Consider the following 16072-nt stretch of genomic DNA (forward strand, 5'->3'; position numbering starts at 1 on the left):
GATCGTAGTAAGTGGAATTCTGTAGTTTTATACCCCAACGGAAATAGGCGTGATATGGTGTATGAGCAGTGGAGCAGCGTGGTGGAGTATGCTCCTTACCACCTCTGGTTTATTGAGGGGAGGCCTGTGCCCAGGGGAGGGACGTATATAGGCTGATGGAAAATTCCACTTGTTGTCAACTCAGAGCCATGGCCAGAATCCTCCCCCTCAGTATTCGTTACGATGTCACTTGTAGTAGGTATTGTATGCGTTAATAGCCCATTAACGTCCCCACTGCTGGGGCACGACCTTCCCTGTGGATGGATAGGGAGATCGGGCCTTAAACCATCACGCGGGCCCAGTGCGGATTGATGGTTATTAACGACTGCTAATGCAGCCGGGATTAACGGCTTAACGTGCTTTCCGAAGCATGGAGGAGCTCGAGATGAAAATTTTTTTTTGTGGTCACCCAATCATGATATATTTAGCAGTGGGATCAAATAGGCTAAATAAGATAAGGTAAGATGATTCAATAAACAACCATCTGGGACTACAGACGTCTTATGATATATCTATGTTTCCTACATCGTAACATTATCTTACACTAACACCCTGTATGTATGTTATGTATGTAAGGAAGCGTGTGTACCGTCAGTGACGCGGCCCCCGCCAGCCACCAGCAGGTCGACGGCGTCGTGCACGCGGTTCCCGCGCATGCGCAGCGCCGCGCGCGCCTCCACCGCCGCGTACCCCATCGCCTCCAGCTGGAATGCACAAGTTAACACTTTCATCCAATAAGCAATATTGCAATTTGACATTTGCATATGGAAAAGTGCACAATGCCCGTTTATAGGATATATAAGACGATTTTTGCTTCAGGGGGCACGTTATGCAGTCGGTCCCGGTTACTATTTACCTACGCATGTAGTCTTTGGTGGCTCAATATTAACCTTGAACTCAACCCAGGGGTTGACGAAGTCCATGGCAGCGAGGGTTGCTGCCATCAAAGGATGTTTTCGGGGTACCGAACTGAGCATAGTACCCCGCTAGCCACGAGTTGGTAGTGTGACTAGGGATCGACAATCCAACGGCGTTATGTTGAAAGTTGTATATATGCGTCACGCTGTGTAAACTTCAATAGCGCGTTTCAGGACTGCGTTATTGAATGGTGGCGCCATCTGTTGCATGTGGGCGGAACTAGCTGGTCAACTAGTTAGGTCCGCCACATCTCGGTCATTGATCTCCGACACGAGAGAAGAAAGTATTTTCTGTTCTCTTCTTCTAATCCTTTTATCCCGTTGGCTCGAAAAAAGGAAAAAATAGGAAGTTGGAAAGGTATTTTAAGTATTTTATTTACCTCAGCAACAAGCCTGTTGTCTGGCTCGACGAGAGATTCATCGGAACTAGGCGTCGCCGTGTCATCAGATGACATCTCGCTGTCTGCCAACTGCCGAGCAATTTAATAAGATGATATATACTTTGTTCGCTAATAAATTTAAAGCTCACGTGAAGCTTACTTTATGTAAAAAAGCTTATTATAATATAAACTACCTAAATGATAAAAATGCCTGGTATTGAATGTGTTCCTCTAGTTATTAAATAACTTGTAATGTACCCTCATTGATTTAAAATATGTGTTGCTGTTGCAGTTTCTTGTCATTTCTTCTCCTCAGCCATAACACCTTGCGAAATGACGTAAATTCAAAAATGTTACATTGACCTTCAGCAAGTTTATCCATGATAATTACGTTGAATAAATGATTCTGATTTCTGCTACCTACTACCGATACGACTAAGGTGGGTTAAAGTAAGTGCGCAAATAGATACAAAATAGGTTACTGGTGTCTGAGCCAGACTGACCCTGTGTTTCAGACGATAGACTATTTAAATTCAGATTCAAGTAAAATCTTTATTCAGTAGGTAAATACTTGCACATGCCCACGGTTAAAGTGGAATCGGAGCAAATTATCGAGTTCTAAAGACAAAGTGTTCTCATGAAAACAGGCTTGCATCGATCTTAAGTGAACCACTTCCACTGAGGGACAAACTTCAGCAGTGAGAAAAAAAAGAACCTGACCTGTATAGGATTATGATATGATATTCAGTATTTTTTATTTGCATAGGTACTATGATGGTGTACAAGTTTGTAATTTACATATAAGTTTCACATCACAGACCCTTTCGGGCACAACAAGTCAAGGTAAACAACCAATATTCTAACTATCGGTAGTTCGCCAACTGATACCGACCCCGCCGGCGTGGTCGATGATTTCCCTCAATCAGCGCTTATCGCTATCGATCCACTAGGGACGATTAATTCTTTCAAATATTTTTCCTCTCAGACGACGCCCTAAGCAGAGGTTCGCGCCCAACTGGGCATCCTCAGGCCTGTTGTCTTAAACGTTGTACCGGGTGAGAGCCTTCAGCGCTCCCCATTTGTCCCACAGAAATCAGAATCATTTATTCAACGTAATTATCATGGATTGCTAACTTTATTTTATTCTTATTCTTATTCTTGAAGGTCAATGTAACATTTTTGAATTTACGTCATTTCGCAAGGTGTATGACCAAGTAGTTATTGCCATCTGCGGCAAATCTACAATAAGTCACGTCAAAAAAAAAAAGCTGTCTTTAGTAATTACGGGCGTTAGTATATGTGTGTACCAGTTCAGGCTGCTCCTGTATGAGCCTGACGGCATCGGCGGCGTGGTTGTTCGCGTTCCGCAGCGCCACAATGCACAGCCGGCGCGAGTACCCCATCCCCACCAGGGCCTCTACCAGCTTAGGGTTCACCGGACTGCCGTCTTCGCAGACGCCCAGAAGACGCTTTTGTCTGCCGAAAACATATTCAAATTCAGAAATATCTATATTTAGCAGCATAGAATAAGGAATAATAACACGCATAGATCGGGAACTCTCGACTCCCCACCAGCGGCCGGGCTAAGTTTACTTCACCCCCCCTCAGTCACGCTTTAGTGTTTAATCTCCTGCGTCCCACTGTGCACTTAAATCCGATAACGTCAAGGTGTAGTATCTGTGTAAAATGAGGTGTTTTGTATGAAGTGTGAATTCCCTTCAGGCCGGAAGGTCAGGGGGGTTAAAATGGCCACATCGAAGCAATTCACCTATGAAAGCAATATTGCAATTTGACATTTGCGCATATAAAAGTAAGTGCGCAATGCAAACAAATGTCAAAAAGCAATATTGCTTTCTTAGATGAATTGCTTCGATGTGGCCATTTTAACCCCCCTGATAGGTAATCGCTTCAAAAAGTTGGATATCCAGGTAAGGTATGATGAACTCACCGATCCATCTTGTGTTGGTCCCGGGCCTGGTCCCGCTCCTGCCTCTTGCTGTGCAGGTAGTGGTGCGCGCGGTCCAGCTGCCCCCCCGCCGCTCGGAGTCCGGCTCGCGCTTGGCCGCGCGACCAGCCGAGCTCTGTTAGCGCGGATACCGAGTTCTCGTCCACCTGGGAGTAACAGTTATACACACATAAACTCACGTACATTTCCCACCGGGGTAAACAGATACTGGTAATCTATTTGTTTAGATCCTGTCACACTTCTCTTGCTTCCTCCACATTCATTCATCGTAACGGAATAAAACACACAGTCAGTAACAGTAAACGCGTAGGATTTATGGGTTATTGTATCATAATATGGAACTTGGCTCTCATTTCACATTTATGTTTTTGATGGGATAGGTTTATCGTCGTGTCGATGGAACATATGTATGTGGAAAGGCCTGTCGTGGAAAGTGACGTATATGAAAGTTTAAAGACTCTGCTGGTGAAACGGAATTAAATGTATCGTCCTGTCGACGAATAGTCTGTGGCGGACCCAACTAGCTGGCCACCTAGTTCCTCCCACATGCAACAGATGGCGCCACATTCAATAATGCAGTCTTCAAGCAGTCGTGAAACGCGATATCGAAGTTTATACAGCAAGACGCATATATACAACTTCCAACATAACATCGTCGGATCGTCGATCCCTAGTCACATTACTAACTTGTGGCTAGCGGGGTACTATGCTCAGTTCGGTACCTCGAAAACATCCGCGGCAGCACATCCTTGCCGCGAATGAAATGGCGAATCGGTCGTAGGAGAACGGTTGCAGAATCTGGTTTTTCACTTACCCTAAGCGCGTTCAACTCAACCTCTGCCTTCTCGAACAACCTCAGTGCCTCGGCTCGTTTGTTCTGATGGTACGCCACGATTCCTTGCAGCAGGTACAGGCGCATTATCAGAACGCGCTCGTTAGCTGCAACACGATGCATGAAATCATGATTTGTCTTACAGCATGGAATAAAGAAAGCCCCGCTCTAATTGGTATCGGGCGACGACCTCAACCCCTCTGGGTCCTACTTTAGTCTTAAATGGTAAGGACGCGGCTTAATTTTTTTTTATACGTAATTTTTAAGGTATTTTATGTCTACCATCACTTATTAAGTAACTAATGTTCATTATTTTATTACTATTATTTTTTCAATGATTTAAACAAGTTTAAAACGGATTCAAAAATTAAATTTAAATAAATATCGTACAAAATCGCGCGAGTTTACACTGCATATCGGGCTGTATAGGGTGTACCAGAGTATCCGAGTACAAAATTAAAAAGTTTCTTTCGTGTATAAATAAAAACCCACTTTACCACTTTTATTATGATCTATGTTATTGTCATTTGACTATTTTGTAATTTGTATAATGTTTCATTATTCGGCAAATGGTCAAGTTACTAAAGCCGTAACAATGAAACAAAAAACACTATTTTTTACGCGGGAAAAGTACTTCCCTCGTACTGGAGAGGTAATATATCAGTTATTTGAAAAGGTATAAAAAAAAATCAAGTTTGCAGCAGTAGACACTATCTTACCAGCAGTGCCCTTCAGAGCAATGAGCCTCTGATGGTCCTGGCCATAGCTGGCGGTGAAGGAGTCCTCTGCTCGTTGCAGCCGGTGGGCCGCGTCGCTGGCGGCTGACAGCGACTGCAGGCACAGGTAGCACCACGCTATGTCCAGCTGCAGCACCGCCCAGTTGTCCACAGTCTTCAGGATCGACGATCTGCATTCACTGCGGACAGATAACCTTCAAACTAACCAACATAATCAGCCATTCTACACCTGCACCCTGTGTGCCAACTATACACAGAAAGCTCTCAGCTCTCTGAGAGTATTATACTGGGTGTTAGTGACATCGTATGATTCTGAGTTAAAATGAAGTGGAATTTTCGTCGCAAAATTCATGATTTGTATTTTTAATTATTTTCAATTCTATACTTTTGCGATCGAAAATTCCACTTGATATTAACTCAGAATAATGAGCTAAATCAGCCCCCTCAGTATTCGTTACGATGTCACTTACACCCCGTATAATAATATTATCAGGATGCTGCTTCGGCTGCTACGATTCTGCAGCGCATCAGGGATGTTCGTAGATGCCTATGTAGATGGCTTTGTTGCTTATGAGGAAGAGAATAGCATCCTTGATGTACAGGGTGCGTGGCAGCGGAAACAGCCTTTTGAAAACTGTAGCAGTCTGTGCCCAGAGTTCATTTTTTGAGCACTGGACAAAGGCTCATATTTTGCCGAAACCCAGCTCTTTTATAAATTATTAAGATACCACTAGCTATTAAGTTTTCTTTCATACTAACATATGGATGTGTTACTGTCTGAAATAAACATATTTGGATTTGATTTATGTCCGGCAACCACCAACTTAATTTGTCAGGACTACCCTAAACCTAGCTCTATCTCTTTCTTCGACGTATTGTTAGTGAAGGACAGCACTTATTTAAGAGCTGTCTAAACTAAAATTAGGTTACGTTTGTGTGTGCCCGAATTGGCACCATCTTCTTCTATCGTGTGGGTTGTGAGGTGGATTACCAACCCCATCAACCCTGGTGTCAGGGTTACTATTGAGCCGCAAAAGGCCCCTGACATGGCTCATGTAACGACTACAACTTGCATCAGTAAGTAGTAATTGGGACCATCGACTTAACGTGCCTTCCGAAGCACGGATCATCTTACTTTTGGATAATCAGGTGATCAGCCTGTAATGTCCTAACCAAACTAGGGACCACAAAGTGATTTTTAGGATGTCCCCACCGGGATTCGAACCCGGGACCTCCGTATCGTGAGCCCAACGCTCAACCACTGAACCATGGAGGCCGTTCAGGTAAGTAAGTCATGATGATGATGATGATCTCCGACCGATTTCGACCATGTAAGATTTGATTGTCCAAAAGTAAGACGATCCGTGCTTCGGAAGGCACGTTAAGCCGTTGGTCCCGGTTACTACTTACTGATGTAAGTACGTAGTCGTTACATGAGTCATGTCAGAGGCCTTTGGCGGCTCAGTAATAACCCTGACACCAGGGTTGATGAGGTTGGTAATTCACCTCACAACCCACACGATAGCAGTAGTAGTATGACTTACTTGAACTGCCGATCGGCTTCTAGGAAGAGTACCAGCGCCAGGGAGTAGTCGCGCTGTCTGGCGGCCGCGCGACCTCGCTCGTGCAGCGCCAGACCCACCAAGAGCGACTTGCGCTCTGCTGGTGGGAGCTCCACTGTGTTGCCTGACTGGTCTTCTAGCTGAGGAATTCAATTCAAATCCAAAAATATCTTTAAACAGCACACTCCGGACACTTCATACAACCTCGTTTTACACACACACTACACATTGACATTATCGTACACGCGCGACTGTGGCCCCGATTCCTGCAGACACCGCCTAATTTTATTTAAAGTTATATCCGTCATTTTCATATCCGTCGAAAAGGAAAGGGACGGATGATTCACAGCTCTTAATTTTAGGAAGAATGAGTGAATGAATGAATAACCCGGGCGAATCAAAAGGTACGTCGCTGGTATGCAATCCGTTTGACGTGCTGTCTACTTAACTGTGTCGGGTTATTGACGGATGTAAAATTTTTAGACGGTTGGTTTAGATTTGTGCTTAAAATTGACGTGTGTTCCATAAATTTTATGCTTGTCGATTACCCGTCCCTTTCCTTTTCGGCGGATAAGAAAATGACAGATATAACTTAAAATAAAATTAGATGGTATTTACAGGAATTAGCACCTGTATGTGTGACGTCTCAGGGCTGCCAATTGGGTAGTTTCCTAGGTCAAAGATAAATTATGAAATTCTGATTACTAAATAAAGACAGATCTAAAGGTGACAAAAAACGTTTTCTTTTTTTCTATTTAACTTATTTATTTAAAGAAAAATGTAATAAAAAGTGTGACATTATGTCACGTTTTGTTTCGTTTGATATGATAAGAAATAATTTATTATCTTATTCAGAGGTGGAGGACAGGAGTCCTAGTACGGCTTTGAAATAGACTATTCTAGGCGCCAGCCATCCCACTCGCGTCAGACAGAGTACTGCGGGGCGGAAGACAAGAGGGAAACCAGTGCCCTATTTTCCTTTAAAAAAGTAGCACGGAAATGCTACACCGACATAAGCATGGCTCTTGAATTAAGGGACGGTACTGAAAACTATCGGCGTCCGAAGGATGTAATATACGATCCCGACGACCCGATTACTCTAGCCATAGAGGCAGCCAATCAGCTCGCGACACCAAACACTTCAAGACCCTGATACCGACCCCGCCGGCGTGGTCGACGACTTCCCCCAATCAGCGCTTATCGCTATCGACCCACTAGGGTCGATTAATTCTTTCAAATATTTTTCCTCTCAGACGACGCCCTGAGCCGAGGTTCACCGAGGGCACCCTCAGGCCTGTTGTCTTAAAACGTTGTACCGAGTGAGAGCCTTCAGCGCTCCCCATTTGTCCGGCCAAGTATTTATTTATTTATCAATGTTCTAGAACTATCTTTACAAGACTATCCCAATACAATAGTTCACTAGAAATATACATAATTATACAAATCTTAAAGTAGGAGCAATTAATTATATAGTACATAGCATGTAACATATAAGGGTCTTAAGTAGTTAATGCCACCTGCGGCAAATAATAAGTCGCGTCAAAAAAAAAAACTCTTGAATTGATGATGATGATGTTTAAGTACCTACTTTCATATACTCGTCATCATCAGCGAAGTCATCGATGTACTCGGAGAGCAGCTGCGCGTCATCCCTGGTCGCCTTCATCTCCATGTACATGTTATCTTCCTTCTTCACAATCTCGGGGGCCGCTGGAAAGATACAATATCCAAAATAACCAGCACGAGGTAACAGTAATACTACTTGACAACCTAGTCAAATGAGGTACATAACATAACAAATACTTAATTGCACAAACAGGAAAAAACAAAAACGAAACGAAACGCAACGAAACTTTACGAAACGTCAAAACAAAAGTTTTCTATGGAGTGTGTATAGAAATACTGTCCTGTGACGTCATCAATAAATAAAATAATAAAATAAAAATAAATAAAAATTCTTTATTCCAGACAGTGTCCATATCAATTACAATAAGTCAATAACAATCAAATTAAATTATAATGAATCAAATTAAATATAGTAATACAATTAATTTTTAATTTATCAATAAAAGCGGTCAAACGTCGTACTTATTGCTGCTGGTTCCTGTACACAGCATATAATTTTATTTAAGTTATACCTTTCATTTTCTTATCCTTTAAAAAGAAAAGGGACGGGTAATCGACACGCATAAAATTTATGGAACACACGACAATTTTATCATCACTCAGCCCATGAATCACCTTCTCAGTATTCGTTACAGTATCAATAGGGTACCTACATCAAAGATACATTTTGAAATTCTAATTACTCAATAAAGACAGATCTAAAGGTGACAAAAAACTTTTTCTTTCCTTCCCTTCTTCTTTTCTTCCCTTTTTCTTTCTTTACCTTCTTCGGTTTTCCGCCGCTTAGAGCCTGCATCCTTACAGGCTCGCTTCCTCTTCCTTTCCGAGACACGTGGACGGGATTCCGGCTCTTCCGATTGCTCAGAAGTGCCGGAATAACTTGACGAACTATCACTATCCGCCATTTAGAATAAAATATTATAATACTAAAAAATTTAAATAAGAATATATATATATAATGAAACTACGCAATATTATATATAACAACCGAACACTAGCAGCGTTTCCTTTAGGACAGGTGTGCACAGCGCGAATTCAAAAACGCCAATGAAGACACATCATAGCTAAACCCTTACCTGCCTGGTGAACATGGTGGGGGTAAACGGCGGGTAGGGGCGGAAACTACGTGTATCAAGGTGTTGCCACAGTCGTGAAACAGGAATGCTATCTCAAAATATGTCTACAAGGCTTCGAATAACGGCGGAGGATATAATAAAGAAGAATGTAATAATAATATGTGTGACATTTTGTCACGTTTTTCAATGACATCACAGGTTGCTTTTTCATACAAATTCAATAGTAATTTCGTGTTTTGATGTTTAGTAATAAGTAACCGGTTTAACTAGTTGGAAACTACCCTAATACAAGTTGTATATATTAATTTAATTGATTATGATATTGACATTTAAATTGAAAAATATTTGTAATGTAATAAATAACTCACCAGCCATAACAAGAGCCATGATTTGAGCTCCATTCTTGACTCCTTGCTCATCCAAACTTGGTGTGGGTTTTATCACCTTCCCATTGAAAATTAACTTAAGTCTGCAGGAGGAAATTGAAATAAGTCAGTTTCTAAAATGTATGTTTTAGCATTGACAAATAATGTAATATAAAATAAATAAATAAAAAAATAAAAATAGCCTGTAATCACCAACATTATTACATAGTTTTACTTAATTATCTATATGTTTATTTATTTGTCGGGCTGTCCTAGGACATAGGCTTTCTCCTTATTGCGCCACACCTGTTGACCTTCTCCAACCTTGTGACGTATGACGAATTTGTTAAAAACTTCATACAAGGGAAGAGAGTAAAGGGAAGACTAAGAAGAGCCAACATGGAACAGATTAAAGAGAAGGCAAACGTCATTGTGGAAGTGATACAATTGACTTTTGATAGAAAATAATGTAGAATGCTACACCAACAAGAGTGTAGCTTTTAAATTAGTGATGATTAATTTTTTTTTTATCAAATTTTTATCGAGGCTTGAGCCACTTCTGGTGGTTTTGCCAGCCTCATAGTTTAGAAAGGACACTAAGAAAATCTTTTAAATCAATAATAAAAAAAAACATTTATTGCGGAAAAGCCACGGTACACAAAAAAAGAGAAACAGCTATTAAGGAATAAAATACACATACCTGTCATCAGTGACTCCCAATTCATTAGCAACAGTGCTAATCAGTTCGCTGCCCTGAATGTCCAGTCGTTTCTGCACTCGTAGCATGTTCGGCTTGTTGCCCGGAACTGTAGCCTTCACCCGAAAGGTAGCCAGGCCCGTTTCCTTGAACTCTGTGTTGGCTTTAGACCGGTCCAACGAATGCAGCTGCAGTTCATGCAACGCGTTGAATACAACTTCATAGTTGAGAGAGAGCTCTGATGAATATTTCTTGGCGAGGTCCTGCAGTTAACAAAGCAAAAGACTGAATCTTGTGTGTAAAATATATGCTGAAATTCATCCCACATCATCAATTGTATCTACCTACATATTTTGCCAGTAGTTTAGTTTTTTAGTGGAAGAGAATCAATCAGATGGGTGGACTAGGTCAAGCAGGTAGCAGGGGACCCTATACAAAGAGCAGTGGCACAGGACCGAACCCAGTGGAGAAGATCACGTACAAGCACGATCCTCAGCAGTGAGGGAACGACAAGAAAGAAAGACCTACCTATTTCTACATAAAATTTTTAATATAATAGTTTTCATTCTGTTCTGGTTTCATGTAAAGCAAGTTAGCACTAGTTATTAATGTTTTTAAATTTTAATTTCAATTATTTTTCTTAGTAGAAGTAATTTGTAAACTTTAACTCCGGTTATTATTATTATAGCCAGTGTTGTAAGCATGCTTACTGAACCTTTTCTTACATATTTTTTTTTATTTGTATCTACTGTTGTTGATGCACTAATAAAATAAATTAACTAATATTTTTGCTTATTAAAATGTTAGTAAGACTCTTTTTTCTTTGTATTTTTTTACACAATTTAAAAACCTATCTGGTTTTAAAAAGATAACATTTCTTTAACTTGTAACAATGAATCCTGTATAAGAAACATTATCATGTATTAACAACTGACTAATTTTAGAGCCAAGAAACAAAGAGATGAAAAATTTAAAGTTTGCACTTTTAATAATAAAAACGTTTTCATATATTAGCATTTGCCCAAAAATAAATTTCAACACTCGTCGTCGTTCGCATTTTAAAATCGATACAATTGGGTCAAATCGATGGTAGTATTTATAGACGCAGGGTCAAAAATCTCGCACAATAACAAAGTCTAATACGCATCAGTTCAAAAATGTAAACAAAGAGCTTACTTGCAGACTCGGAGATACTTCTCCGTTTGGCTGGGCGTATGGTGGCTCCCATAGTTTGATTTTCTCCTCATTTAGCTTGCCTCTCAGCCTGATCAACAAATCTTCATGCTGCAAATCCATGCTCGGGACAGGAAAAGTCTCGAAGAAAGGAAGAAATGATTTGCAGAATTTGTTTTTCTAGTTCCGATTTCTGAGAACTGTCTGAAAAACAAGAGAACTGTCACTGTCACTTGGCTGTCAGATTGATGCTATGTTGCCATTTTTGGGAATTACAAATAAATACATGTACATACATGAAAAACATTTTGACCGCAGCCTGTCCATCTACTTATTTCTAATCGACCGATAGAAAAATGACGAAAATTTGTGGTTCTTCACAGCCGGATTCACATTGTGGACAAGAGTTTATTGCGTATCGAGTGTAACGAAATATTTGGAATGGTCACACACAAAGGATCTGTCATCACAGGGCACGTTCGTTTTATTGCTACATCCGAACCAAATAGGTTGCAATAAAAAGTTCGTAACTTTCAGTAATACACTAACTCGCCTGAGAAAAACATTGATGATTTATTTTATAGGTAAGCACGTACTTATTGTTACTACATATTATATAATTGTTTGTAGGGTACGCTGTTATATAATTTACAAAATACCTATGCAATTTAATTAATGAAGTACCCCATAAACCAACAGCTTATTTCACACTTAATAAATTCTTTACTAATTTGAATATTTTTATCGATTTTCCATACAAAAATAGTGGAGTTCGCTGACGATAACGCAACGCAAGTTATAAAAAAATATATAAAACTATTTAATATCTATTAGACACCAAAAAGAAATCAAGATGAGATTCATCACATGCATGGCAAGTAAGTACTAATGTTAATCATTTTAGGTATTTACGCTGCTTATATCCTATTATCCACGTATTGTTGAGTAAATAGGTATACTCCTTACAGTCCCCCCGTGCCCCCCAATGTTGACTGAGGGAAAGCCTGTGCCCAGCAGTGGGACGTAACATTAGACTATTCATATTTATGATGCTATAAGTAAAGGCATCCCATATTTCCCAATCGTTAGGTAACACATAACATTATACTCACGACTCTATTCCCCATTGAGGTAGTCAGAGGTAAGTACCACCACAAACTATGGCTCACCTTTTGTGCTGTCCTAAGTGCCCTAACACCTGCACTATTAAAGACCTTTACGAAGCCACTGACAATGCCGTAAGCGTGGCCAATTATTGGTCAGCAAAAATTTAGTATCGATCGCCATCGACTCGCAAAGAAGAAGAAGTACCAACAGCCATCCAAAGATGAAGTAAGTACCCATGCTTCACCGAGATTTCCGTTAGACAACGTTTGGTGGTGTGCCATATCGCCGTCTATAATGGTCGAACCAACTGTGTAAGTGAAAACTGCATACATACATACATGCATAAACTCACGCCTATTTCCCACCGGGGTAAGCAGAGACAATAGAATTCCATTTGCTTCGATCCTGACACACTTCCACATTCATCAATCGCTTCATACAAGCACGCCGGTTCAAAGTAGATCGTACTATACCTTAAAACTGCACTTAAGATAAATTAATGTGCGGGCGCTCCCCGTATGAGAAAGGAAACGATCCATTTATGTAGTTCGGTACGAGTGAAATTTCCCTGGTTTCTACCTACCCCAATAGGGAATAGGCGTGACTTCAAGGACTTCTTAGGTTTTTTGAAGTATACATTCATTAATGTACACTTAAAAATTCCTAAGTGTGTTACGTAACAGAATCGATTACAGTTTTGTTATTCGAAATATTGATCGCGTTTTTTATAGTACCTATGCACCGTGATATAAAATATATTTTTATTAGGTATTATTCGATAACTGAATCTTATATGAAGGAAAACATCGTGAGGAAACCCACATTCTCGAGAAATGCATTTTCTTAGTTATGTGACCTAATCTGTATTGGGCTGGTTTTCCCTTCGCGGGTTGGAAGGTCAGACAGGCAGTCGCTTCTGTAAAAAAACGGACCTGTCAAATCTTCAGGTTAGGTAAGCGGACCCTGTGAGAAACTGGATAATGCTAGGGAGATAATGAACTTAGACTTCTTACGAAAGGGAATATCACTGAGCAAGGGAGAGTTCATTATTTTTTACGCTTAGTGGTAGAGTTGGAAAAGGAAGTTGCTTCTATGCTGTTCTGGGAGCAAATAAAAAACATAGAACACGTTCAGCTGCTTGTCTTCCCGGGCATGTCGTAAAAACCGACAGAGGGATTGTGTCCTCTAACATGATGGACTAATGTTATGGGCCATAGGCTAATCAAGGGATCAGCCCTTATGATATGATGATAAACCTTATGGTGATAAGGATCACCATAAGGTTTATCATGTCCAGCTTACGACATCGTATCAACAGTGGCTGCAAGTTGTCTTTGATTACTTGTGGCTCTGCCCATCCCATTAGGTATTACGGGCGTGAGTTTATGTATGTATGTATGGATGAAGCCTAGGCGTACGGGTCACACTGCGATCAGATCCAGCATGTTTCAAAGAAAGGCCAAGTCAATAGTCTAAACTGGTGGACATGCATGAAGTCTTTCATGAGAGTGGTAGATGCGAAAGTGATGTATCAGGATCGTAGTAAGTGAAATTCCACGTTTGTTTTGACGTGACTTATTGTAGATTTACCGTAGATGGCATTAACTACTTGGCCGGACAAATGGGGAGCGCTGAAGGCTCTCACCCGGTACAACTAAGACAATAGGCCTGAGGGTACCCAGTTTCGCGCGAACCTCGGCTCAGGCTGACGTCTGAGAGGAAAAATATTTGAAAGAATTAATCGACCCTAGTGGCTCGATAGCGATAAGCGCTGAATGAGGAAAATCGTCGACCACGCCGGCGAGGTTGGTATCGGGATCCTGAAGTGTTTGGTGTCGCGAGCTGATTGGCTGCCTCTATGGCTAGAGTAATCGGGTCGTCGGGATTGTATATTACGTCCTTCATGGAATTCCACGGTCTCTGCCTACCCCAATAGGAAATAGGCGTGATTATATGTACTAGGCGCTTTATAAGTATGCGTGGAGACTATTTTCTTTATAATTAGATCTACTAAGCTAAAAATACAGTGCAAAATGTAACTTATCCAATTTCCTCCCAGCGGTTATACTGACAATCCACGCGGCCAACTGCTACATCCTCCTGACAGCTAACCTGGAAGATGTCCAGGCGATCGCGAAGCAGCTGGCCCAGTCGCCGGTAGCCGACCAGCTCACTAAGATCTGGAGGCGCGCCAGCAATCAGTTCAATGCTCACGTGCAGCGAGCTCGACCCCAAACGCAGTACTTCCAGAAGCGAGCTGATGCTAAATTGGACGATGGTGAGCTGTTTTCTCAAAGAAGTAAAACACCTCCGTATACCCCCTCCGGTTGATAGAGGGGAGGCCTGTGCCCAGCAGTGGGACGTATATAGGCTGTTTCATCATCAGCCCATTAACGTCCCCACTTCTGGGGCACGGGCCTTCGCTATGGATGGATAGGGAGATCGGGCCTTAAACCATCACGCGGGCCCAGTGCGGATTGATGATTATTAACGACTGCTAATGCAGCCGGGACCAACGGCTTAACGTGCCTTCCGAAGCACGGAGGAGCTCGAGATGAAAACTTTTTTTTGTTTGATCCTATGACCGGCCTTTGCGAAAGTTGCTTAACTTTAACAATCACAGACCGAGCGCGTTTACCGCTGCGCCACCGAGCTCCTCATATAGGCTTTTATGTAACAAATATAAACAGACTATATGCGTCCCATTGCTGCGCACAGGCCTCCCCTCGATCAACCGGAGGGGGTATGGAGCATACTCCACCACGCTCCTCCAATGCGCGTTGGTATGTTTATGTATGATTGGTTGAAATATTTCTCTTAGATAACCAAAACCAGCCACAAAGCCAGGATCGCCAGAGGGACGAAGTCGCTGACGAGAGCGACGGCGGCAACCGCGTGGTGGAGCGCCGCAGCCAAGCTGATGATGACGACCTGGTGGCGCTTGGCAAGAACGCCAGCCTCTACCTCAAATCGATCCGCAAGATCTTCGAGAAGGTCCAGTAATGTGCTCCTGTATTATAGTGCTACCTTGAAATAAAGTTGAGGTTCTGGTTATTGGAGTTTACTTTTCTCCTTTCTATATATTTATTTATTTACTTATGGTAAAATGTGGTGTGTGGAGGGTACCTAAATAATCCGAAGGATTAACAATTACATAAATAGCCTATATACGTCCCACTGCTGGGCACAGGCCTCCACTCAATCAACCGGAGGGGATATCCATATCAGATACGCACGCGGGTTGGTGAAGGTGTTTTTACGGCTAATAGCGGGGACCAACAGCTTAACGTGCTCTCCGAAGCACGGAATCATCTTACTTTTTCAGACAATTAGGTGATTCAAGCCTGAAAAGTCCTTACCAAACAAAGGACAATCTCACAAAGTGATTTCGACCATGTCCCCATCGGGAATCGAATCCGGACCTCCAGATCGTGAGCCTCACGTTCTAACCACTAGACCACGGAGGCTGTGGATTAACAATTAAGGTAAGGTTAAAGTAGAGTTTTTAACAAGTTACATTTTAATAATTGGTCCCGAGCGTGCAAAGTCGTGGCAGTAAGTGACCTACTTAAACAAATTCAAAAATTTTTAAGTG

General features: G+C 41.6%; 2 protein-coding genes across 4 annotated transcripts in view; one reads left to right on the forward strand and one right to left on the reverse strand.

Moving 5' to 3' along the window:
- LOC126375478 (NEDD8 ultimate buster 1-like) overlaps positions 1 to 11593 on the reverse strand; it is a 78150-nt gene extending 66557 nt beyond the window's left edge. For all 3 annotated transcript variants that reach the window (XR_007567597.1, XM_050022431.1, XM_050022429.1), the window contains exons 1-11: positions 11374 to 11593; positions 10201 to 10460; positions 9504 to 9604; positions 8022 to 8143; positions 6416 to 6573; positions 4854 to 5050; positions 4117 to 4241; positions 3285 to 3448; positions 2644 to 2812; positions 1337 to 1426; positions 629 to 743 (exon numbers count right to left, since the gene is read on the reverse strand). Coding sequence is in view for 2 of the 3 variants with exons in the window: in XM_050022431.1 (XP_049878388.1) it covers positions 629 to 743; positions 1337 to 1426; positions 2644 to 2812; positions 3285 to 3448; positions 4117 to 4241; positions 4854 to 5050; positions 6416 to 6573; positions 8022 to 8143; positions 9504 to 9604; positions 10201 to 10460; positions 11374 to 11493 (1621 nt within the window). In the remaining variant the exon portion in view is untranslated. The remainder of the gene's footprint in view (positions 1 to 628; positions 744 to 1336; positions 1427 to 2643; positions 2813 to 3284; positions 3449 to 4116; positions 4242 to 4853; positions 5051 to 6415; positions 6574 to 8021; positions 8144 to 9503; positions 9605 to 10200; positions 10461 to 11373) is intronic.
- A 481-nt stretch (positions 11594 to 12074) lies between these two features.
- LOC126375590 (uncharacterized) lies at positions 12075 to 15480 on the forward strand. The gene is made up of 3 exons (XM_050022592.1): positions 12075 to 12248; positions 14537 to 14755; positions 15299 to 15480. The coding sequence occupies exons 1-3, from the start codon at positions 12224 to 12226 to the stop codon at positions 15478 to 15480; spliced, it is 426 nt and encodes a 141-aa protein (XP_049878549.1). The 5' UTR covers positions 12075 to 12223.
- The last annotated feature ends 592 nt before the right edge of the window (positions 15481 to 16072 follow it).

The sequence above is a fragment of the Pectinophora gossypiella genome, chromosome 19 (genome assembly GCF_024362695.1).
Source record: "Pectinophora gossypiella chromosome 19, ilPecGoss1.1, whole genome shotgun sequence".
In the NCBI taxonomy this organism is placed as follows: Eukaryota; Metazoa; Arthropoda; class Insecta; order Lepidoptera; family Gelechiidae; genus Pectinophora; species Pectinophora gossypiella.

What these genes read in the sequence shown, in the direction of transcription:
- LOC126375590 (XM_050022592.1), top strand. Translation starts at nt 12,224, where the DNA reads ATGAGATTCATCACATGCATGGCAA. An exon ending in ATTCATCACATGCATGGCAA is followed by an intron (nt 12,249 to 14,536) that starts GTAAGTACTAAT and finishes ATTTCCTCCCAG; the next exon opens with CGGTTATACTGACAATCCAC. An exon ending in TGATGCTAAATTGGACGATG is followed by an intron (nt 14,756 to 15,298) that starts GTGAGCTGTTTT and finishes TATTTCTCTTAG; the next exon opens with ATAACCAAAACCAGCCACAA.